The sequence below is a fragment of the Dasypus novemcinctus genome, chromosome 10 (genome assembly GCF_030445035.2).
Source record: "Dasypus novemcinctus isolate mDasNov1 chromosome 10, mDasNov1.1.hap2, whole genome shotgun sequence".
NCBI lineage: Eukaryota > Metazoa > Chordata > Mammalia > Cingulata > Dasypodidae > Dasypus > Dasypus novemcinctus.
In genome coordinates, this window is record NC_080682.1 from 14,825,121 (window position 1) to 14,852,118 (window position 26,998).

The following is a 26,998-nucleotide window of genomic DNA, read 5'->3' on the forward strand; positions in this document are numbered from 1 at the left end:
ATGGGAGGTCCACGGTTCAAACCCTAGGCATCCTTGACCCATGTGGAGCTGGCCCATGTGCAGTGCTGATGTGTGCAAGGAGTGCCCTGCCACGCGGGGTGTCCCCTGTGTAGTGGAGCCCCATGCGCAAGGAGTGCGCCCCACAAGGAGAGCTGCCCAGCGCGAAAGAAAGTGCAGCCTACCCAAGAATGGCACCACACACACAGAGAGCTGACACAAGATGATGCAACAAAAAGAAACACAGATTCCCGGTGCTGCAGATAAGGATAGAAGCAGTCACAGAAGAGGATGCAGCAAATGGACACAGAGAGCAGATAACTGGGGGGTAGGGGGGAAGGGGTAGGGGGGAAGGGGAGAGAAATACATAAAAAATAAATGTTAAAAAAAAAGTCAATGGAATCTGCTCCCCAAAATATTGGAAGAAAATCAACCTACAAAAATCAATAGCATTTTTCTATACCAGTTGTAACCAACCACAAAATTAAATAAAAGTAAAGCAACATCCATAGTAAGAAAAACTACGAAGTATTTTAGTGTAAACAAAGTGTATATTAAAACTTTATGGAGAAAACATTAACACTCTAATATATTACAGAGAATATGACCAAGTTGATCTGACTGAGAGACATTTGATGCTCTTGAGTGGGATAACTTAATATTATAAAGATGTCAATTGTCCCAAAATTAATATATTAATTCAATGCAAAATTTCAGCTGGAGTTTTAAACACTTGGTAAATTATTTTTAAAATTTGTGTGAAGAATAAAGTTTCATGAATACAAAGGTTATCTTAGAAGAGTAAAGACGGGTTGGATTTTGCTCTACAAGTTATTAAAGATGTATATGTGGGAACCTAACATGATAAAGGTACCTAAAATTTAATGGCAAGGGATGATTGTTTAGTAGATATTGTTGGGAAAACCATCTTGCTAAGTAGAGATAAAAACAAAAAAACTAGATTACTACCTATCATCACATACAAGGTGGATTCTAGATGGACAGGAGACCTACATGTGAAAGGCAAGACTCTAACATTAATAGAAGGAAATATATGAGAATATTTCTTTTCATTCTAGGGACATCAAAAGAACTTCTTGGAATTTTAACCTCTTAACTATAAGTAAAAAATTTGATAGTTGATTCCCGCAAAATAAGTTGAAAAATTAAAAAGCTAAAAATCACATGAAGAGATTGTCAAAATCATCAGTAATCAGAAAAATACAAATTGAGAAGATGCAACACCTTACATCTATTAGACTGTCAAAAATTATAGAGCTGGGTAATTCTAAGAGTTGACAAGGATGTGGGGTTTGGATTGCACAGGCTTACTTTTTGGGGAATATAAACTGTAGCAGCTTTTCTGGAAGAGTCCTGTGGCACTACTTAATTAAATTGAATTTATGTAAATTAGTTAACCCACATAGAGAATTTTCCATAAGATGTATAATACATTTCATTGAGGTTGTTCAGGGACCAGGGAGTTGGAGGCAACCTAGATGTTCATCATTGAGAGAGTGCATAGGGAAAGTGCACCCCATGGAGTATTATGTAACATTTAGAGTTAACACTTTAGATATATTATAGGCAACATGAATGGGTCTTAAAATATGATGCTAACTCACAGAAATACCCATATTTATACACATACTATGTGACTATACCATCCATACAATTTAAATATATGCACACAAAAGAGCACAGTGCATTTTTTGAAATACTTTCAAACAAAACCATACACATTAAACACAAGGGAATAATGTTTCCTGAGAGGAGATAATTGAGAAGGAGGGCAGAGATAAAAGGAAATATTTAATAAAAATAGGGGAGGAATTTCACAGACCTATTGAGATAATAGTAATAAAATGTTTTACACAATTAATACAGTGATACAACTATACAGTACCATTATTTTTAGGTAGGGAATTAAGAGAAAAGGATATTGTAATTCTTTGGAAGTTGGACCTTCTGGAAAACTAAGAGCATTTGGTGCTAATCTAGCATGAATTAATTCATTCAGTCTCAACCTATTAAGGATATGGATAATGTAACACCTCTTTCCCCCAAGGGCAAGCTGTGTATTTCAACAGGGTTCACTAGGGAAAAAATGATTCAGCAGGACTGTACCTAAAGTGCAATATGCTTAGAACAATTGTTGATGCAGAGAAGACTATATGCTATGGGGATGGTTATGATTTATGCTTTTACTCAATAATGAAATAATGATATCCTTGAGTCAGGATTTAAAGTATCAATCATCAACATTATGCTTCCTCTCCACTTCTATCCTGCTTATAATTATGCCTACTTTGGAAGAACCTATACCCATTGCTGGAGATTTTCTGGAAGGAAATAATCCCCCCAAGTCAAGACAACCAGATCCAAACTTAGAAAACTTTATACTCAATATTCCCCAAGCAGAAAATATAACCATTGTCATCCATTTTAATTTTTATTTGTAGAATGGGGAAAAGGGAACAGTGGGGTGGGCTTTTCCTAGAAAGCTTCTTGAACAAAAGGATGACATTCTTTCTTCATTTATTATTAACTTTTCCATCTTGGACTGGGGTCATGATGGTTCCGTTCTTTGTTTTGTGTGAAAAGTACCTCCTTGAGCCATGAACCTGAGGTAAGTAGAATGTTAGTAAATTGATCGTTAATACAGTCTAGAAAAGACTTATTCTAAATCACTGAATCATCTCATGAAGGACTTTTCAAATTGTTTTCATTTAAATATTATTCTGACCTGGTAAGTTGGAGACAAAACATGAAGGGACTCAGATAAAGTACACAATCACATTAACATACCCATTATTCTTCTCAGTGTGAGATTAACTCATAGCTGGACTCTGAGAGGCTACAAGCTTCTTCTCAAGTCCTCTATTTCATATTTCCCTGGGGTGTTGAGTCACGTCTGAAAAGCTGATTAGAGAGGATTGTCCGGTTCAGGATGTTTGGCGGTCACTTTGGAAGGGATGTTAATGGGAATATTCTCACCATTGGGGATTTTTACTTCCTGTTAATGAACACATTGGTTTTTTTTTTTTTTTTTTTTTTTTTGCTCCTGCAGTAGTTTATTCTTTGCAGGGAAAAGAACTCCAAAAAGCAGATTGTGGCCCCATGTGTGAGGGGAGAGATTTAACAATTGTCTCCCTCATTCTCATGTCTTGTTACAATATCATTTTGCATAGAAACCAACACATTGATTTTTGATGTTTTACTTTCTTTTCTTTCTTTTTAGGTTAGAAACTAATAACCATGCTTTATAAATACTGAAAATGTAGCTTGAACTTACATGAGTATTTAGTTTTCTAGTCAAAGTCATCAAATTTAAACTGGTAAGAATTTAATGCTATGCTTAATGGTTATTATGCAGTTATAAGAATTTAGAATAAATGGAATGCAGTTCATTAATTCATTATAGATAATATGAGATTTTATTTTAGTCAGTGCCATCTATTAGGGTGTAACTATAATCAATACATGAAACAATTTAACAGTCAAAGTTTTTTTTCTTTACTTTTTTCTTTATTAGTGAAATTGTGGGTTTACTGAAGAACCATGCATTTAAAAAAGGCAGGCTTCCCATATACTGTGCTGTGATTAAGACCAAAGCTTTCCAGATGACTTTCTTCTCCCTTGTTTCCCAACATTCGATTCTCCATTGACTATTTTCTTCCAATAAGATCAACTTTCTGCAGGTGCTCCAGAAGAGGGTCAAAACTTAGAAACTAAGGAGCTGAAATTAGCCTGCTGATTCTGGTGGTCTGCTGTGGTATGTTAGATTTGCTTTTGACCAGGACCAACTATTATTTCTGTTTTAAACTGTTTGAGTAACTTTAGCTAGAACTTGGGCTCCCCAGTTTACTACTTGGTCACTACTTCCTTATGTCACACATCTGGTCCTTTGTCCAGGTTTTATGCTCATGTTCTTATACCATTTATGTCAGCAATATGTCCCTTGGTTTTTGCAACTATGGTTCCAGAATATCTCCCATGGGCAATGCCTTTTGTAGCTAGAGCTTTGTCTACCACCTATAAATTTACAACTCCCAGAGCTGACTCTCAATGTTAGATCTCCTTACTGATCTCTAGGCTCATATATACAACTTTACACTAGATGTTTTAACTCCAAAATACCTCAGCTAAAACAAGTCCCAGATTGAATTTATCTAGCCCAAAACTGTTCTCTTTTCCTTTCCAGTTAAGATTACTACCACCAGTTGAGAGCCTCTCTCAAATTGAAACAATGTGAAAATCCTTTAGATATGATCTCTTAAATGTATTTCAATTCTTTCCTCCTTTTCTCCATCCTGTACAATTCTAGCTTAGGCAGGTGTCACCATAGCATGAGAGCCTGGTACCCTAGCATAGCATTCAGCTCCTTAGTTCATTTCCCATCATTTGGCTCCTCAAATTGCACCAGCCTTATCGAGCCCCTTACTTTGTTTAGATTTTCCTCTCATTATGAAGATTTTTAAGTTAAATTAAAAATCACTTTGAATTAACCCAATACATTTGGTGGTGGTGGTGGTAGGGAATGAAATGATCAAACAGTATATTTGTTTTCTTGGGCTGAGACTCAGATACTTCTCAGGCTGCCTTGATGTTCTGAGGATACATCTTCATTTACACAGTGAAAATATATTTTCTTTTCTCAAAATGTGTGGATTGGATTTCATTCCAGAGAATTAGGAGTTTTGAGAACCTGATTTCTGGATCACTGATAACTTTTGAATTAAGTTATTTAAATCTTTATCTTTACTATTGATAGTTTTTTCCAGTCACGTTAAATGACCCTTTGAGAAGTTTTCCTTTATTTCAGGTTATTTTAGTATCTATCATTCATACCCCAGAAGTCGTGGGTAAGATTTGGTAAATGCTGAATAACTGGGGCTTCCTTTTCCAAATTACCAGTCCACAGCTCTGATCTGAGGTTCTCTTGTGCTTCCCTTATTTCCTCACACAAATGGGATCCTTATTTTCATTCCTGTTCTCCTATCAGATCAAAGGTTGACCCACTTTTCGTCAGTTGTGAATGAGTTTGAACACTAGGGCTGCTGCTGGCCTATGCCCAGGAGATGCTTAGAGTGGAGATAGGAATTAGATATAAATGAACCAAGCATCACTGGTTTTACCCAGGACCAGCAGTGTGTGATAACAGGATCTGTCATTGCATGTTCCCTTCCTCTTCCCATCATGCTTTAGTGCCCTTCTGTTCCAAGGCTCCCAGGTGCCAGGGGTTCTGACTTTACTTGATAATTAGAAGCCACAGGCCCAGTGGAATGAGTACCTTTCAAATGAGATAGACCTGACCAGAAAATGATACATCACCTATAGTATTTTCTCATGAGGACATGGGCATAAAACAAAACCTTTTAATTAGACAGTTTCATCCAAGAAGAATTGTCTTCATTTGTATACAAACACATATAGTTTAGAATAGACTGTTTTGGTCCACAGTTAGTGTTTAGATGCAACACTAATTCCACACAATTCCCATGAAACCTTAATCCCTTAGCATGGGTTCATAACAGAAGCCAATACTTCCTAATTAGTCAGAGAAATGAAATACTTACATTATATGCAAAGATGCTACGATGATTTGCTTCGATCCCCCATTTGACCACTTTCTTTGCCAGCAACAGCTCTAAGGTGGAGAATATCCCCAAATACACTGAAAGGATGATTCCAGATTTCTAAATACAAAAAGAAAACCTATATTCCTCACAGATCTTTGCATTTCTAAAATTTTCAAAATCATACAGGTAAAATGAAATAACAAAAAGTTTAGAAAATAGGAAACTTGCCTATACTATCCCACTGTTTTAATATAACTGTGATGATGTTTGTCTATTTACATGATAATAAAATTGTAATAACAGACATTTATTGGGCCTCACTAGATGTGCGAGGCATTTGTGCTAAATGCTTTACTCGTATTATCTCATTGAGTTCCCTCAACAACCCCTTGTGGTAGGAAGCATTATTATTCTGATGTTAGAGTCAAGGCAAAGTCATGTGGAAAGGTCAAAGTAACTAAGTTAGTATTATTGAATGTTGGAGTTGCTCAGAATTTTGTTCCAGGCTCCCTTCTCTACACTGTTCCCCTTGGGTACTCTCCATCCCAGGTCTGACAGACTCCAAGTCTATGATTTCTGCTTTCTCATACATTCTCATACACGGATATTATTATAGTTTAACTATAGCAGTAGTTATAGATCCCATTCTCTTCATTTAAAATCATGCCCTAATCAGTATTTTACATTTCAATAGACTCTTTATAATGGTAATACTTAAAAGGTATATTATATTTAAGTGGAAACACAATAATTTAAGTATACTACATATTTTTTATTTGTACAGGTCCTTTAATCTTTTGGATGATTAAAACGGATTTCGAGAAATCTGTTGCTTGGTAAACACTGCTAAATTGTTTCCCATATGCATTTTGACACTTTGCATTGTTAGTATCAACACACAAGAGGGCTAATTATGACTTCTTTTCATTCCCTGCATATTGGAAGTTTGATATTGTTTATGAATTCCATAAGTGGATGTTGAATTATGTTTGTGAACTAGTCTTTTCCTCTGGGTATATTGGAATGTGCTGGATTCAAAGGTTTCACTTTTACTTTATTAAATAAGGATTGGGTTTTTGATTGGACCACATCAGTAGGACACTGCATCCCCATCCCCTTGGTGGGTGGGGGTTCACAGAGAAAACGACATGGCAGAAGAGAAAGTAGAGTTTTAATGTTGGAGCCCTGGGAAGTAAACACACACAGAGAAAGTACCATATTATCAATAGTTACTATAAATGTACATGGATTAAACTCTCCAGTCAAAAGGCAGAGATTGGCAGAATGGATAAAAAAGCATGACCTAATTTTATGCTGCTTGAATTCAAAGACTTAACCTAGGTTCAAAGTAAAACATACCACACAAATAGAAACCAAAGAGAGGTTGGGTAACTACACTAATATCAGATAAAATAGACTTTAAGTAAAAACTTTTACAAGGGACAAAGACAGTCATTATGTACTGATAAAGGAGTCAATTCAATATGAAGACATAATAATTACGAATATATATGCACCTAACAGTAGAGCCCCTAAATATATGAAGCAAATATTGATATTTGAAAGGAGAAATAGAGAAACAGACATTTTTACATTAAAAGTAGGAGATTTTGGGAAGCTGATGGGACTCAAGCATTTGGGCTCCCATCTACCATATGGAGGGTCCTGGGTTCAGTTCCTGGGGTCTCCTGGTGAAAGTGAGCTGGCCCTCACAGAGAGCTGGCACAAGAAGATGACAAAACAACAACAACAAAAAGGACACAGAGGCGAGACAGTGAGAGACACAACAAACCAGGGAGCTAAGGTGGCTCAAGTGATTGAGTGCCTCTTCCTCATGTTGGAAGGTCCCAGGATTGGTTCCTGGTGCCTTCTAAAGGTAAGACAAGAAGAGAAGACCAGCAGACCCAGAAGGACACACAGCAAATGGACACAGAGAGCAGATGGTAAGCACAAGTGGTGGTGGGGGGTAGGAAAAAAATAAATAAATCTAAAAAAAAAGTAGATTTCACTACACCATTTCAATAATGGATAGAACATCTAGACAGTAGATCAATAAGGAAACAGACGAGAATAATATTTTAAACCAGGAAGACCTAACAGATATATATGGAATACTTCACCCCAGAGCAGCAGAGGGCACATTCTTCTCCAGTTCACATGGATCATTCTTCCGGATAGACCATGTGTTAGGGCACAAAATAAATCTCAGTAAGTTAAAAAATATTGAAATCATACCATATATCTTCTCTGGCCATAATGGAATGAAGCTAGAAATCAATTAAGAGAGGAAGAAATAGAAATTTCACAAATATGCAGAACTTAAACAATGCACTCATACAACAAATGGGTCAAAAAAGGAATCACAAGGGAAATTAAGAAATATTTTGAGGTGAATGAAAATGAAACTTTCCAAAACTTATGCAGGAAAGGCAATGTTAAGAGGCAAATTTATAGCTCTAAATGCTTGCATTAAAAAAGAAGGAAGACGTCAAATCAGAGACCTACCCTTAAAACTGGAGGATCTTGGAAAAAAAAGAGCAAACTAAATGCAAAGCAAGCAGAAGGAAAGAAATAAAGAAGATTAGAATGGAAGTAAATGAAATAGAAGATTAAAACAAATAGAATCAACAAAACTAAAAGTTGTTTCTTTGAAAAGATCAATAAAATTGACAAACCTTTAGCTAGAGTGACAAAGAAAATAAAAAGGACAGAAATAACTAAAATAAAAAATGAAAAGGAGGCCATTACTACCAACCCCACAGAAACAAATCATGCTAGAAAACATACATACACCTGAGAATGGTTTGATAACCAATTATTACCAAGGACCCGAGAATTATTTATGAACTATTATTTGAAGTAATGCAACCTCATTAATTCCTTAGCTATTTATGCTTTATCCCTTTATCAAATCAGACCATTAAGAAGCACCATTCTTGGTCAATTTCTTTGCTATTCATAGAACTGGTTCTTACAGGGTTTCCTTAGTAGGACATGACTCCTTAGCAGGACATGAGCCTCCCAGGTGCCAAGGAATTACTACCAAGTACCAGCTGATGACGTAACTAGAAAATGACCTTGAATAAAATGGTCAACTCAGACCAGAAGAATATCTCAGCCTACATGTAATATCAGGAGTTAAAAATGCTTTTTGACCTTGAATAAAAGGAGGAAATGGAAAGGACAAATGAGTTTATATGGCTATGAGTCTCCAAAAAAGAGCCAGGAGATCATTAGAGGGGTTGCCCTTATGCACACCTTAGCAGAGTCCCAGAGACAGCTAAAGTAGATACAACCCCAGGTATTGATTCTTCTGAGGGCTACAGAGACCCACAGGTTCTATGGTCATGGCAGATGGAGTTCAGTGCCATGTCAATTGGCCCTGCTTTGGAGTTTGTATTCCTGAGTGTGATGGAGTTGGACTCAGATGTGATCTTTGTTCACAAGCCTCTCCTATTACTTTTACCAGACCTGTGCTTGGCGCTGGGGTTTAGTGTATACCCAGGGGACCTGAATCTCTGGACTGTCCATGTGATAGCCAGGCCCTGAGCCTCAACAGAATTGCAACCTCTACCCTCTGGTTTATTGGACTTAACCCAGTCAGCTAACAGGGAGGTGAAGAAGGTCAACCACCACACCAGGGAGCCAAGAGTGCCTACAACTGCAAGCAGGAGAAGTGCATCCATCATCCAAGTGAAATCTAAGCACCCTCTCGATATAGAGGTGGAGTGGACATAACCATCCCAGGGTCCACAGAATGGAGGAATAGAGTATGAATTACAGTGGATACTGATATTTTATTCTGGAACTATTGTGATTAGTAATGGAAGTAAATGTAGCTTGGACGTGGAGAAAGTGGCCACGGTAGCTGCTGAGGGTAGGGAGTGGGAAGAAGAGTTGTGATGTGGGGGCATTTTCAGGACTTGGAGTTGTCCTGGGTGGTACTGCAGGGACAGTTACTAGACATTGGATGTCCTCCCATGGCCCACTGGGTGGACTGGGGGAGAGTGTAAACTATAATGTGGACCATTGACCATATGTTGCAGCAGTGCTCAGAGATGTACTCACCAAGTGAAATGAATGTCCCATGATGATGGAGGAGGTTGTTGTTATGGGAGGAGTGAGGCGAGGGGGGTGGGGCATATATGGGGACCTCTTTTTTTTTAATGTAACATTAAAAAATAAAGACAAAAATAAATAAAATCGAAAGCTTTCACACCAAAAAAAAAAGTATTTTTAAGAAATAGATTTATAGGAGCTGCTCTAGCATTTGCTGAAGGAATGTTGCTATTCACAGTCAGTGAATAGTCAATATATTTATAAGGAGTACATCTTCTGAACGGAGTACTGTCCTAGATGCTTGGGATATACCATTATGTGAAGCAGACAAAATCAGTCTTCAAGTAGTTCAACTGGTAGTCTACCTCATGACTCAGTATCTATTATACTGAACTCTGTATGAGCAATTGATTTTGGAGCAAAGAATCATTAAAAGAGGCTCTTCATCCATGATGAACTAAAATTTTCTAATAGACAATTATTATACTCATGTAATGGTTGGGTTTTCCTTTTCACTTTGCCTACCAGGAAACTTAGAGCAAAAATGGACTCAATTTTGGTAATCCATAGGATCATAAAATCTACATTATATTTTTTCTCATGATTTCACAAAGAAAAGATTCCAAATTGCAAATAGTGGAATAATTTAATATATTAGATTAACCATACAATACTTATATTTTGTGAGTCAAAATAGTCTCATACCAATTTCATACAGTTTAACCTAATACATATAGCTATACTATATACTAAGAAAAATGTAGGTTAATATATATTTTCTCCAACATTTATTTATTAAATTTATTTTATATATATTAAGTACCTATGTGGGATGAGGTAGAATATTAAAAAGGAATCACAATTCATTAATTCATTCTATATATTTATCTTCAGCAATTCATTCTATATATCTTCAGTCAATATTTATTATAAAAACATTATTCTAGGTACTTAAACATATGTGACAGTATGCATGTGGAGAAAGAAGACAAACTATTTTTCAACAATGAATCTAGAAATATTCAGAAAATTACATGGAGCAGATATTTTCTGATTCTTTCCTGAACAATTGAATGGCTTCTTTAGAACAGGTGCCCAGTGCCTGACAAAGCCTGCCCTTTCTGGTAGCTTTTGGTAAACAGATCTGGTTGTTGGGGATAACGTGAGCAAATTTTCATAGAGGCCAAGAAGTCTCCTGGGAAGAAAGGAACCGAGACCCTGTAATTCTAAAACTGTTCTACTATCAGGAAAAGGCTGTGGTTGTTCCCAGCCTCAGAACTTTTCCTGTTTGCCTCACCAGCCCTGGGCAGCATCTTTACTAAGCCTCAGATTTCTGGCATTTGGGAACGAATCTATTATGCACAAATGAGGATTCTAGCAAATAAGAATATGGAGTATGAATTTCACTGTGGCATGTTCCAGTATTCATCATAGAGAAAGGTTTTTAGGCATTAAAACCAGAAAGTTTACTATAGTAAAACTTTCTTTCTATATTTATTTCCCCTTACAGAACTTCAGTTCTTATAATCTCATTAACAACTGTAGGCACTGAAAGCCATTTTTCTTTAGAACATTCTCTTCGTTAAATTTTTTTGATAACATTCAATCACAATGTATAACAAAATGAACCTTTAGGGAGTGTGGCAGGCTGACCTTTGAATGTGCTGTGATTCCTTAGACCTTTTCCCTGTACCTTTCGGGTTTGCGCATGTGTGAGTCATATCTTCAGAGACCTATCAGATGGTTGCTCAATCAATTATTTAAAGTGTTCTTATTTATTACTATAATTTATAAAAACAGAACCTGCACATATGTACTGAACCGTCTCAACAATAAATCTTAAACAGGACACCAAAAAAGAAATATGAATACTTGATAGATCTCAGAATTCTTAAAGCTTTCCTTCTTCTCCATAAGGTGGACCATATAAGCAGTGCGATAAAATGTGTATAGTCCTAAAATGACAAAAATACCCATAATGTTTATAATAGTAAAACACCTTGATTGTGCTCTGACTGTCCTGTCAGCTTGACAATTTGCTGTAATAGAATTAAATTTCCTTTCTTTGTCCTAATTCCACCAGGTCTTTGAAATCCTGAAGTGGTTAAGTGTAGCTCCCTGGCAATATACAGGCCTCCATAACTTAAAGAAATGGGGAACCCTAAGCATAGTTAACCAATGAGCAAAATGTTCACCTTTCTTCTATTTCAATGTCCACATCCTGTTTATTAAGTTTAAAACAAAATGGCTAGTGCTGTGTCAAGAAAAGGGAGTTTATGGCATATTTAGGCAACTTGAGACTTGTCTATTATGTCCAGAGAGAGTCTAGTTACCGATTCTCATGAGTATTTTATATACTTAATCTAGGGATGCTATCAGAGGGATGTTTAATCAAGTTCATCCATTCTTTTAGTCAATAAACATTTACTAGACACCTATTAAGTTCCAGGCACTATAATAGGTATAGGGCAGACAAAGATGATCAGAACATAATTATATTAAGTTAGTGAACCTGCCAACCTCAGCTCTATACTTATTTTGAAAAGATGTTTATATGTATTTATAGCTTTTGTATTCCCACCAGCATCCTTCATCTGAATCCCAATAATTTGAATATTATTTTATTTGACCTAATAATCTTCATTTGATTTCTTGAGGCTTTTGGTGGTTACAGATTGAAAGATTTATTCAGTGGTTTAGGATCCATATTTGTAGCCACAGAAAATATGGATCAATAATTTGGGTCACCACATGTGTCCAACATCAAAATACTCTCTGATTGATCATTTACCAACCAATTTAAAGTGTAAGCCTATAATTGTGTGAAAAATTATTATAAAACCTTGCACTTACATGGAGCCAAAGAACATGTCCTTGTTTCAGTAAAAAGAATACAAACTCCATGACAATGAAAAGTAGACCAATTGTTGCAAGGGCAATACTCTGGATGTTCGTCCTTATGGTGTACATCAGCTGGAACAGACACAAAACATCAACTAGTCATATGTGGAACAAACAACTTGGGATGAAGTTGCCAGTTTGCATTACCAGCAATCATATTTAAGTTGATGATTTGCCATAATTTGCTATATTCTCATCTTTCCAGAATTAAAGTGTTCCCCAACCTCCAAAGTTGTCAAGCTGCTGAAATCAAATTATTGGCAATCTAGAATTCTCTATCCAGCTAAGGAATCTTTCAAAAACAAAGACAATATAAAATGGTTTTTAGACTAATACAAGGTGAGAGACTCTATTGTTCAGCAAATTTGTGCTAAAAGAAACACTGAGGGAGTTTTTTAGCCAGAGGGAAAGAGATCCTGGTTGAAATGCTGAAATGCAGGAAGAAATGGAGAGAAAAAGTACAGGTAATATGTGGGTAAATTTAAATGTGTCACATTACTTTGTTTTGTTGGATTTATAGAATACCTAGATCCTATCTTATCCTCAACCAGGCCTGCTGGCTAGCACTCTCCCTTGTGATTTTTGTCCCAGCCTTCCTAGGCTAAGCCCTGTTCCTCTTTCCATATTGCCTAAGCAATGGTTAAGTGTTTGGGTTCTGGAGTCAAGTTGTCTGGGTTCAAAGTTTAGCTCTATTACTTACAAATTAAGTGATCTAGAGATACTGTTTATATTCTTGGTCTATCACATTTCCTTATCTATGTAATGGGTTTATTACAGGAGCATTATCCAACCACTAGAGTTTGTTTTAAGATAATATGCAAAATCCTTTAGTAAGGTACCTGGCACATAGAAGCCATTCTATAAATCTAAACCTATTATTATTAAAATCACTATTTCTCTCACACATCACATATTATCACACATATTTCTCTTTCACTGCTTCAAGGTATCCATATACCCATATTTTCTATCGTGACATTTCTATACATGCCTCTTCTGTTGCTTTTACCAGACCTGTGGTTGGCACTGGGGTTGGTATATACTAAGGAGAGCCGAATCTCTGGACTGTTCATGTGACAGCCAGGCCCTTAGCCTCAGCAGACTTGCAACTCCTACCCTCTGGTTTATTGGACTTACCCTGGCCAGTTAACAAGGAGGTGAAGGTCAGCCACCACACCAGGGAGCCAAAAGTGCCTACAACTGCAAGCAGGAGAATTGCATCCATTATCCATGTGGAATCTAAGCCCCCTCTTGATATAGAGGTGGAATGGACATAACCATCCCAGGGTCCACAGGATGGAGGAATAGAGCATGGATTAGAGTGGACTTAACTGATATTCTACTATGGAACTATTGTGATTAGTAATGGAAGAAATTGTAGCATTGATGTGGAGAAAGTGGCCATGGTAGCTGCTGAGGGTAGGGAGAGGGAAGAAGAGATATGATGTGGGGGCATTTTCAGGACTTGGAGTTGTCCTGGGTGGTACTGCAGGGACAGATGCTGGACATTGTATGTCCTACCCTGGCCCACTAGGTGGACAGGGGGAGAGTGTAAACTACAATGTAAACCATTATCCATGTGGTGCAGCAGTGCTCCAAAATGTATTCACCAAATGCAATGAATGTCCCACAATGACGAAAGAGGTTGTTAATGTGGGAGGAATGTGGTGAGAGGGGTGGGGGGTATAGGAGGACCTCATATTTTTTGAATGTAATATTAAAAAAGAAATAGAAAAAAAATTGCAATGGATGGCATATTGTTTAAATTTTCACTTCTGAGTTTCTGATTTGCTCATGCATTCTGAATGATTTTGATGTCTTATGATATTAATAGATAATTCTGTAGAGTACATCCACTTTTTAAATAAAAAGTTTTATAAAAATATTTTATATTTCAGTATTGGGTAGATTTTCACTGTTTTAGAGGCAATGATATCTCCTCCTTACTGATAACCTTGTTTTTTGTCAAATTAAATTTTTATCTCTGAAGTTGCTCTAACTGTTCAGTCTTACCAAATTTTTGGAAGGCCTCTTCTCTGTTGTTATTGCCAAATATCCTGACAGGATAAACTAGGAACAAAAAGGGGCACAGATAAATATCTTTTCATTAAGTTATCACCCAAGAGATTCTTCTTACAATTTCAGTAACATTCTTAAAGACCATTGAAAGAATAAGTGAATTTGGGGAGGAATTTGGCTGTAATCTCAAAATCCCCATTGCAGCTCTGTGGTAGTCCCAGGAAAAATCACTCAGTAATAAATCCAATGGGTTTCCATTATAGAGATGAGAGGAACAATTACCAAATTAATGTGACATTTGTATTTGGGATGGATTAAAGGATATTTTTAACATGACTTCATGGCATGCACGGTAAATAAAATTTTACTTCTTATTGAATCCATGAGTTTTATTATGAGAAAACGAACATATACACTGTTATAATTTAGGGATCCCACTTGTAAGTAGGTTTAATAAAATGTATTGAAAAATATTTTACCAACAGAAACAGTACTTAAAAACATTTAATCTGCAGTTTTGTTTTTTTTTTGAAACGTACAAATCATATATTGCCTCCAAAAACAGCCTATCCTGATGAGTATTTCACTATTTCCTGGCACTGGCTGGAACAGTGTTTCTGGTGCATAAAGAATTGACTTTTTTCATTGATGTAAGCTGTTTATGTGCAAATAACTTTTATGTGGCATTAAAAAAAAGATAATCCATGGCTTGTAATGAGGGGGGCCTCCAATAAATCTTAACAAATGGAGTGACTGAGACAGATAATAAACAACTAAATAGTCAATAAACACATATGGAGAAGATAATGTCAGGTCATACTAAAATATGAAGAAAATAAAACTGGGTGATATGAGAAGAGTATACCCTGAGGGCAAATGTCTAACCCTTTCAGAGATAACATTTAAGCTGAGACCTGCTTAAAGAAAGGTATTGAATTTATAAAGACCCAAGGGATGAGCATCTCAGAGAGAGGAAACTGCTACTGCAAAGGCCCTAAACCTCAGTACCAGTGTACCTCCCTCTGGAATCCTCCCTCATTTCTCCCAGTTGTGGGAGCCAGTTCCTGCAGGCATTCATTATCCATGTTACCATAATAACACTCAAATACACTGAACAAGTTTATACATACATTTATTTGCCTCTTTATTTACACCCCCTTAATGCAAAATGGAACTGAGATGGCTTGCACAAGTGTGTACGTTAGGTTTAAAAATTAACGAACAAAAATAATGAGTAAAATAGCAGACAACTGCGGGGGGCGGGGCGGGGAGGGAGAGAAATAAATAAAAAATAAAAAATCTTAAAAAAAAAAATAAGTAAAGACACTAGGGAAAATAACCAGCTGGGACCATGGTAAAGTGAATTTTGATCCATTGCAATGTGGGTCCCTGAACAAATGAAGGAACTGGATAGAACTGATCTTCACTTTTGACTCTGAGGTTACTGGTAGTGTTGTAGAGAAATAGGGTGTGCGCGGTATCGAAGGCCAGGATACGAGAGTATCGAGAAGGAAGTTGGTTTATTTTGACCGGCCGGGCTCGGTGGACTCTTGTCCTAATAAAAACCGCGCCCCGAATAGCCTTTTTCAGACCTTTCATACAGAGGATATAGGATTAGGGAGACTAACGGTGATGGTATGCAAACAGACTTTTGGTTAGGTTCTTCAGTGTTTGATCTTAGTATCAGATAGGTTATTTCCTCCAGGTGAGTTACATATTCTCCACATCCAAGCCAGCTTGGATTAGCATGTCTTCCACATTCCATCTGGAGGCAACTCTGAATACACATTCAGTCTTACATCCTTTCTGAACATTCAAAGATTGTAGGGCCTATATTACTTATTTGGCCATTTTGGGGACTAGGTACACTTAGAAACAATTTTGAATTTATGCACAGGCTATATCAGTAGCTTACTGTCCAATTAATGTAATAATAACATGGCACATAGATATATGTAACCAAGTGTGGTTTATCTACATTGGGTAACCATTCCACTCAATCTCCGACTAGAGTCCCACCATAACTTTAAGGCCAGACTCAGTTAATCACTATATCAGAATGAATACATATACTGTATTTGCTTGGTCAGCTTCTGCCACACTATTTTTCTTCTCTTTGCAGAAAAACTCAATGAAAGAGTAAAAAAGTTGACTAAACTTTGTCTTCTTTTTCAATTTTTTTCTTAAACCACTCCAATCACCAAACTGCTCTTGTCAAGATTATCTCATGACCCGAATGGACAAATTTAGATCTAGTCTCATCTCATTCACCTATTTGTAGTCTTTGAGAATCGATTGCACCCTCCTCCTTGACCCTGCTTTCTTCACTTCGCTTCCAGGATGGAGCACTCCTTGTTTTGTTTTGTTTTTTATTATCAACTTTCCTTGCTGGCCCTTCCTTTTTAATCTGAACTCTTAATGTTAGAGGCCCAGGACTGAGGTCTTGGTCCTCTTCTCCATCTACTCAAGATGAGATCACTTCTGAGTAATTTCATTGTCTCACAGCATTAAATACCATGCATATTCCAATGACCTCGGATTTATACTTCTCTCCCAAACTCCATACTCAAATATTTGAGTAGGATACTTAACATCTCTGCCTGTTGTCCAAAAGAGGTTTCAAACCCAATATGCCCCAGATCTAACTCTTGAAATACCCCACTTCAAACCAGCTCAATTCAGTCTCAGTAAGTGGCAAGTCCATGCTTCTACACCCAGGCCCAGAGCCTCAACAGACTTCAGCTCCTACACTTTGATTTATTGGACTTACCCCACTCAGCTAACATGGAGTTGAAGAAGGTCAACCACCACACCATGGAGCCTAGAGTGTCTACAACTGAAAGCAGGAGGAGTGCATCCAGTATCCATGTGGAATCTAAGCCCCCACTTGACATAGATGTGCAATGGACACAACCAATCCAATGTCCACAGAGAAAATGTGGAATGGGTGTGGGAAGGGTAGCCATGGTGGCTGCTGGGTTTGGGGAATGGGAGGAAGAGATGAGATGTGAAGGCGTTTTCGGGACGTGGAGTTGTCCTGGGTGGTGCTTCACGGACAATTACAGGACATTGTAGATCCCCCCAGGGCCCACTGGATGGAACGTGGGAGAGTGTGGGCTATGATGTGGACCATTGACTACGGGTGCAGTGATGTTCAGAGATGTACTTACCGGGTGCAATGGATGTGTCACAATGATGGGAGAGAGTGTTGCTGTGGGGGGAGTGGGGGGTGGGGGCGGTGGGGTTGATTGGGACCTCATATTTTTTGAATGTAATTTTTAAAAATAAATAATTTTAATTAAAAAAAAAGAAAAAAAAGAAAAAAAGTGGCAAGTCCATGCTTCTAATTGCTTAAGGCAAAATCTTGGAGTCTTCTTTATTTCTTTTTCCCCTGTCACATCCCACATCCAATTGATCAGAAAATCCCAGGGGCTCTATTATCAAAATATATCTAGGGTCAACTACTTTTCAAAACTTCTTTTGCTACCTCCTTAGTTTGAGCCATAATCATCTCTCACTGGAAAATTTAATCAGCTTGCAGGAGATCTCACTGCATTTGCCTGTCTCCTTTGTGATATTTTAACAATCCTTTACTATTTAAGTCAGGTCATGTCACTCTTGTGCTTAACATCTTACAATGGCTCGTTGATATTCAGAGCAAGAAGTATACACAATGATGACAAGTTCCTAGATTATTTTGCCTCCTGTCATATAGTTGACCCCCCTTTTCCTCTTCATCATCTTACAGCTCAATTTGCTCTAGGCAAAACAGTCTCCTTGTTCAATTACCATCTCAGACTTGCTCTGAGCCTAGGGTCTCCTCGCTTTCTTACCTCCTCTACCTCCAGATATTCCTGTGGCATATCACTTGAGTTCCTTCAGGTCTTTGCTCAAATGCCTCTTTCTTAATGAGGCTTGATCATTCTATAAAAAATTACACCTGCACTCCCACCCTCATATGTCCTTACTCTCCTCTACATTTTATTCTTATTTATAGTCATTTCATCTTACCACATACTCTCTCTCTGGTAGAAGGTAAGTTTTACAAGGTTAGAGACTTGTGTGTTTTGTTCAGTGCTGTATCTGAAGCACTTAGAATGGAGCCTGGCACATACTAGGTACTCAGTAAGTAAAAATACTTACTGAGATATTACTGAATAGTCAGTCAGATATTACTATTACTGAATAGTTTGTGGGAAGATAGAGGAAGGTGGAATATTTTACATGTTGCTGTAAGATAGAATATAAATTATTTTAGAAATCCTGATGAATTCTTTCAAATTGTGCTTGGGCCAATATCTCCAGATCTCTCTTCTTTTCTCTCCATTGCCCCAGCAATTATTCTCTGGTTCTGTTTACCCCTATAACTGGCAAACAACAGCCTTATAGGCAGGCTGAGCAGTCACCTTCCACTTACTATTTGTCTAAAATATTCTTTGGGAATCTCACCATTCCTTGCTGCTCACTCACCTAAACAGGCTTTTTAGATGGGAGAATTTTATAGATAAGTTTATCATTGTAAAATACAGGAATGAATTTCTTGACAGCAGAGATTGTACATTTTCACAATAGTATCTCTAGCATATTGCTTAGCCACACAAATGTCACTAAATATGTTGGATAAGTGAAGGGACAACTATCAGCAATGAGATAATTTACTCACAAATAAGGCTGCCCAAAATGGATATCCTGTTAGCAAGACTATAGGCAGGTAGACCATTAAAAGTGGATTCGATTGCGAAATATATAACTGAATCCAGATGTGTCCCAGAGCACAGTGAATCAGACCAATCATTACTTGGGCAGCCTGTAAGGAAAGTATGTCATAATCAATTACATAAGACATATCATAATTCATAACTCGAGAGTACAAATTGGGTGACAGAAAGGGCATGGATGAGCACAACTTTTGGTGTTCTGAAGCAAAGGGGTCTCTGCTACCATTCTTTGATCAGCCCTTGAAATTATTGAAAACTGGGAAGTCAAAGGGATGGAGGAAGGTAGCAGCCATAAAAGGGCTCAGAATCACCATAGGTGGCCCAAATAGAGATTATTCATGGGGGTTTCCAGCAAGTTGGAGAGGACTGGTTGCTTTCAGGAAAATGAAGGTATCTAGGGGCTTCTTTTTATGGGCCAGGTCATGAACACACAAATGGAGTCCTCCAGCTCCAAGAGAAGAGCTGTGGTCTCTGCTGGTGCCTTCTGCCCTGCTTCTTCTTATCGGTTGAGGATGGCCAATGCTACCCACAGATGCAGCACTTGCTCTCCCCTGCCAATTTAACTTTAAGCTTCTGATTTTACCTCCATTCTTTCATCCATCTCTGTCTAGAACTTGGTCTTTTAATTTCCCTTTGCTTTGTACACTCCTTAAGTCAGTGCTGACTTCTGTAACCCTTGTCTGGACATAGCCCTCAGTTTTGTTTGAATAGGAGTGAAGACAGGACAGTGAATCCCTAAGTCCCCCATTATTTTGGAACTCTTCATTTATTGATTCTGTCATTCAGTAAATATTTTTGTGTGTTTTAGTGGAGGCTTGATGCTCAAGCCTTATCTATAGCCCTGGCTTATAGGTGCATTATGTTGCCCAATTTTTAGGCCACTGTAAGAATAAACTCCTGGAATTACAATGTCAGGGCTTCAACTTTTCATGGCAGGGTCTTTCAACTGCAATGTACATAATGTGATTTTCAGAGCCCTTTCCCTAATCAGTTCTTCACAGTCAAATCAGTACCAAAACTCACAATTCCACAGCCCTATTTCCCCAATTCCCAGCAATATTATAACACAACTAGTGTTGTGGAAGCTAGACTGGGGATCAAAACCCTGTGGGAACTAGAATCTAGCTACCTGTCTCTGCAGGCTTAGTTCAGTGAAGGACTCAAGAAAGTTCTGCAGGAGGAGCTGGTGCAAGTCCCTTAGCATCTCTGAGGGGGCTGAGTGTGGCCACCAACAAGTTTCTTTTCTCTGACACATTTCCATTATTTCTACCCCCCTCAACCAGTGGGACCATGAATTCAACTGATAGCAATTTTGACTCTTAACACCATGGGGTGGGAAGACTCATTTGCCACGAGTTTGACAAATCCTGGTATTTTGGCCCAAGTGATCTCGAGTTCTTTCCTGAACCACAATTTATATTATACTCATGAATTTTGATCTTCCTCAAGAACCCACTAATCAGGGTGGATGACGAAGAAAGATGTAGTATGCTAGGTTTGATTGGAATAAAGGAGTAGGAATAGTGACCCATTCACCTCCCTGAGATGAATGTAGAGGAAGAGTATCAAGATCATAGTGCTATGAGATGATCAGTGTTTAGATTATCTCTTGACTATAAACCCCTGACCTCATTATCTCTATTAGAACTCACAGTTTCAGATTTACTTCAAACTCTTTATGGAAATACATAGATAAAGGGGATATCACAGGATTAGGATTGCCTGGGCCTATTTGCTGGGACTCATTCAATTCTCTTCCACTGGGTATTTGAGGTAGTCATTGTCTTCTTCCTTAAATATTTAGAACTTGCAACACCAAAGTCATTTATTCACTCAAGTAGCACTTAGTCCTTACCCCCAACATTCTAGTTTCTTTTTTCAACACAATGTGGAATGATGGCATCTTGTACAAAGTATGGCATAGACATTAGCGAGAATGAATGGAATCTATTTCTGAAAGAAAGTATAGAAAAGAAACATGATTTTCTCAGGTAAGACACCTAAAAGTCACCAAGTAATGTTATTATTTTTTTCCCTGATTTTTCACAAGGAAACAATTCCTTGCAATGTTTTCCAAATATCAATCCATTGATATACTCTCTTGGACATAGCTAATGATCTCTTAGCAATTTGTCTTTAGATTTTACCCATCTCCTACCAACTTTAAATGACACTCAGTGAAGTCATTAAGATTCTTAAATGACGACAACAGAATCTAATCTGGCTCATTTAAGCAGGAAAAAAAGTTATTAGTGAGCTCAGAGCAATGCCCAGAGCCCAACCACTGCCCTGGCCTGAGGAAATATCCTTGCCACTTCCTCCCCTAGAACTCTGCTGCATAACTGGCCTGCTGGTCAGACCTTTCCTGCCCTCTAGCCATGACCTTTGCCCAACGACTTGATGCCCAGGTTAGGGTCCCTTTTGTTGTTTCCTTTCAAATCGAACTTTAGTGTATGGGTATTTTTTTGGCAGAACCTAGATCAAATGCCTGCACCCTGACTGCAGGGGAGGTTGGGAAATGTAATTTTTTTTGGATTTAACTTTGGGAAAGATACTCTTCATAATTTAGGGACCAAAGTAAGGAATATGTTCAAAAGATACAAGTAGCCATGAATGACTGATCTCAACTCCATACTTCTACATTGTGGACACCCTGAGTATGTGTCCACATATCCCAGTTTCATGCTTTTTGTCCCTAGCAGTTTCTCTTTGATCATACCTAATTGGACGAGAGGTGGATAATCTGTCTCAAGCTGGACCCATCAATGTCCCTTTTCCAGAATGTATATTTAGAACTAAGATATTGTTCTAAATAAATATATATATATATATCTAAAAATACATATATCTAAAAATTTATCTTAGTTTGGTCTTATTGCTTGATAAGAAGTTATAAAATCTTGAAACAAAGAGCATTGCCATGTTCTATCATGTGGGCAATGAAGACATCCAGAAAAGTCAGAGATGAGAAAGTGAAAAAGAATTCCTGGGGTTCCTGATGACTTTCAGTTTCCTAGTTCCAATTCTTTTCTGTCTTTCTGCCTTTGGATTTTTGGAAACATACCTGTGTACTTAAAATAAACATTCCCTTTGTTTTGCTTAAGCTAGCATGAATTGTTTTCTGTTTCTGCAAATAATTTTTTTTCTTTGTCTTTCTTATAACTCTTGTCTTGTGGCTTAGAGAATTTACTCTTTTGGTCCTTCAGAGTCAGGTGGATCCTCATTTTTTCTCTGGCTTAGATTTTTTTTCCCCTCAACCTTTTGCCAATAACCAATTTTGAAGTCTAAGTCCTTGGTTTCAAAATCTTCACTTATACTAATTTCCTTTCCGATATACAGCAACCTCCATTTTCAAGGGCCAATTAATGAATGGATGTCTCAGTGATATGAGAAACAGAAAGTGGAACATAATGTTGTAGAATGAGAGAGTTCAAATCTTTATACCAATTACTATTTGACCTAGGCCTTAATCTTTCAGAGACTTTGATTTCTTATCCTCAAAATTGTTTTGAGAGGCAAATACTTCTTTCCTAATTCCCCTTAACCTTTTTCCAATTACCTAATTACCAGGATTTCTTCCACAGTTTTGATGCTTTTTGTTTGTTTGATTTCTGCATTTTACAAGAAACAGGCTCATTCGTTCTTTTGTGACATTCCTTTGAAATATTCCCTTGAGTTTAGTTTTGGTCTTCAGGAATTTATTAATGCAGCAGCAATTCTACTGTGTTCCGACACTAATCCCCTTCACAGAAAACTGTCTGGAGATCAGTTAACCAAATAACATAAGTGGTTGCTGCTGTCTCAATAGATCCATGAAGCTGGAAGACTTGGTCTGTCCAGGGCTGCTCTATAACTTCAGCAATAATGAGCTCTGGGTGCTTCTTCTGAGCCTTCAGTGCAACTGCAGCCGTTGCACAACTCCAGTCACTAGACAGTCAAAACTGAAGATGCTCCCTGACTTTAACTTGCTCCAGAATAGCAAAATACAAAACAATGACCCAATAACCACAGCAGAGAAGCCAAAAGCCTTAAATTCAGTCTGTACATTATGACCAGAGTGAAATTTCCAAAACTGGAAATCATTATGTGTCAAGCTCCTGCTTAGGCTACAATGCTCTCGTGAGAGCTTGGCACCTCCACCACCTTTTCTAGCCCGGTCCCCCACATAGCACCACACTCATTTCAGACCACTGACATTTTCAGGACAGCCATATTTTTAAAGCACCTACCTATATACATCTTTGCTGCTGTAAAACCTCACACGGTGCCGCTGGGTGTCTGGCTCTAGTGATGTATTACAAATTGGTGGAATTCAATAGTTGTTTGTTGAATCAACTGGATAACTGAAATTAATTGTTTCGTTTGTGACTACATTGCCTTTAAATGGGTACATTTGTACAAGATTTGTTTGCACAGATCATGTAATACATGTTTGGGGAGGTCAGATGTAAAGCAGAGGCTCTCACTCATGAACTAATTTTGAGCAGCTCTGGAGGATACCACAAAGACACATACAAAGACACAGCTCTGGAGGATACCACAAAGACACATTTTTCACCACAACTGAATCCAAAAGGACAGGCTGACCCGGAAAGGTGGCAAGGACTAAGAAGCCTCGGGAAAAGAAAATAAACTCTGGTTTTGATGTTGAGGGTCACACTGAATTTCCAATTGCAGGAGGTGATTTTCAGAAGAGCCGCTTCTCACATGAAGAGAGAAGAAAGGGTATTGGAAGGATTAAGTAAAAAGTATCACGATGTATTAATTGGCACTTCCCAATTGTAAGCGGCTTGCGACACACTCTGGCCGAGGGGGTCGTTGGGAACGCCTGCCCCCAGCGGAGTCCTGTTGCTAGCACCAGGGGCAAGCGGCCAAGGCTCACTACACTCACGTCATGCCCCGGGCAGAGGAGCAGCGGGGCGTGGGCCCGCAGGAGGCGTCCTCGGTTCGCGGTCTCCCAGGTCTCCCAGGCCGAGGAGCCCGGTGGACGCTGCTCCTTCCGCCGAGCCCCTCATCTCCCCTCGCGCGGCTCCAACGCTGCGGTTGTGGTCAAGAGCTTGGCGGCTGGGGCGCTGCGCGCGGGCACCCACGCGGGCACCCACGCAGGCACCCACGCGGGCACCGGCGCAGCTCTGCCGAGCCTGAGGGCTCCCAGGACGAGGGTGGCGGCCCGACTGACAGCCATGCCGCCTTTTCCTGGCTGTGTCGGCATCATACCCAGTCTGCGGAAGTGGGCACACCCGGGAAAGAGGCAGCTCCTGACTCCACGGCGGGCTGATTCCGTGGCGGCCACTTGGCTGGCTCTGCAGACTCCCCTCCGAAGAAGCGGCACCTTGGGAAGCTTCCTGCTACCCAGAATCTTCAAGATGTGGGGGTGGGGGTGGGGGCTGGGATAACGACAGCACTGAGCAGAATGGTTAACTTCTCTGGTCCTTATTCTTCTGTAGAGTGGTGGTAATACCTGCTCAGGTACCTCCCAAGCTCATGCTACAGTACTTTGAAAACCAAAGCTGTTTACAAATACTGCTACAATCAGTTACACTTTCCTGCATGTGGAACTTGCCAGTCTCCTTCCTATACCAAATAGTGTCAGGTGGTCCCCAACATATGGTATGAATGACTGCAAATGAATGACTGCAAAGCATGGTCTAAATGGTTAAATCACTTGCATCAGATGACTAATTAGCAATAGTGGATGGGACTGGTATTTATTTAGGTCTTTATATTTGGTGTTTTGCCAATTCATTGATTAATTCATTAACTTTTCATTGAGTGTCAATGCATGCCAGGCATTATTTTGGGCGCAAAGAAAACAGATGAAAAGCCCTTTCCTCTTGGGGTTCATAGTGAAAGAGGGAGACCAATAAACACAAAGATCTATGCATAAAATTTATTGTATGCTAAGAATGATAATAGCAAGAAAGTAAATAAAATATGGAAGGGACTGGGGTATGTGTGGGGATGGAAGTGTAAATGAGGGCAGCCAGGAAAGTCTGCACTGGAAAAAGGACAACTTATCAAAGGTCCAGAGAAGCTGAAGAAGAGAACTTTGTGGGGAACAAGCAGCTGGACAGCATCTGAGGATATTCAAGGAGAAGGGTAGAACTGGAGCAGGGAGAGAGATGATGATGCCAGGGAGGTGATGCAGAGCCAGATCATACAGCGCCTTGTCAGGACTTCGTCTTTAACTGTAAGATGAAATGCTATTGAAGATTTTTGTTTAACTTTTTATCATGAGAATTTAAAACGTGCAGTGAAAATTAGGCAAATCCCATGTATAGTCATCACCCAGCTCCAACAATTACACTTTGCAATTCATTTCACTAATTATCCTTTTTCTTGTCGTACCTTTATTATTTTTTTTTCTGTACCAGGTAACATATTTCACCTGTAAATATTTCAGTATGTGTTCCAACACATAAGGAAAGAGGTTTTTATTTTACTTTTTAAACAATGTTACTACTATACATAATAAAATTAACAATAATTCCTTAATCTTATCCAATATTGAATCCTTATTTAAATTTCCTGATTGTTCCAAAAGTGTCTTTTTGTAGTTGGCTTGGTTGAATCAGGATTCAAACAAGGTCGACTTATTGCACTTGGTTGATATCTCTTAAGTGTTTTAAATCTAATAACAGTTTTACTTCTTTTAAAAATGTCATATATTTGCTGAGGAAACTAGGTGATTTGTCTCTTATAATTTCCTACATTCTAACTTTATCTAATTGCTTCTGTGTGGAATCATTTAACTTGTTTCTTTATGCCTCATATGACCTGTAACCTAGTGGTCATATTTAGAGTAGAGGCTTGATTAGATTTAGGCTTGGATTTTCTGGCAAAAATACTTCATGGTTGGCTCTAATTCCAATTGCATCATGTTGAGAGGCCCTTGATGACAGCTGCCCTGTTTTAGTGCTATTAAAATTGTTCAGTGCACTTAGATTTTGTTGTGAACCATCCATTACAATTTTTCTCATGAACCTTTCTCCTAATGAATCTTAGAATCCATTGATGATCTTTACTTAGACCCATACCATTGGGGATTGCACAATGGCAATTTTCTTAATTCTATTGTTTCATCAATTACTGGCTAGAATTCTTATGAAAAGAATAACTTCTGTTGAGGAATATTTTTTCCCTCAAAATTTTTTTAATCTTTATTTTTAACAGACTATAAATAGTACTATTTGAATAATCTTTCCTCAATTGTAACAAACATAACTACTGTTAAAAATAGTACAAAAATTTAAAAATTGTACAATTATTTTAAAAAATACTATCATCAATTTTAACAATGTTCCACAACAAAGTAAGGTATTGTTGAGCTGGTGACAAGAATCCTGTATTTTATGCACAATTGCTTTGTAAACTCACAACTTCTCTAATAAAAAAATTAATTCAATTTAATTTATTTTTATTCCACAAAAAATTTAGTCTGTATAAGAAAGGTAGAATAGAAGCACCCTGGAATGGCAATTAAGGACCTCAAAAAATCTGCACAAAAATCTCCATAAAAGCTCTAAAACTGAAAAAAAAAATGGTCAAAGTCAACTTTTCAGAACTTGGAAAATTGATCAAAAGCTTGAAACAATCATAGAAATGTTTAATCAACAAAATGGCTGAATTTTTATAAGAACAGTAGATATGCAGCATTTTAACTTGCCATCCTCCTTTCTCCAGCTTGCTGGTAGCTTTCAAAACCAGCAGCCTAGCAGCCAC

The 26,998-nt window shown here is 38.1% G+C and overlaps 1 protein-coding gene across 1 annotated transcript; it reads right to left on the reverse strand.

The window, feature by feature from the left end:
• Positions 1-2,436: 2,436 nt before the first annotated feature.
• On the reverse strand, positions 2,437-24,294 carry LOC131280001 (membrane-spanning 4-domains subfamily A member 12-like). Its single transcript, XM_058305380.2, has 8 exons — positions 24,168-24,294; positions 23,506-23,619; positions 21,132-21,229; positions 19,222-19,365; positions 14,553-14,609; positions 12,492-12,611; positions 5,577-5,696; positions 2,437-2,621 (listed from the first exon to the last, which is right to left on the reverse strand). Exons 3-8 carry the CDS (start codon positions 21,177-21,179, stop codon positions 2,532-2,534), a joined length of 579 nt encoding a protein of 192 aa, XP_058161363.1. The 5' UTR covers positions 21,180-21,229; positions 23,506-23,619; positions 24,168-24,294; the 3' UTR covers positions 2,437-2,531.
• Positions 24,295-26,998: the final 2,704 nt, after the last annotated feature.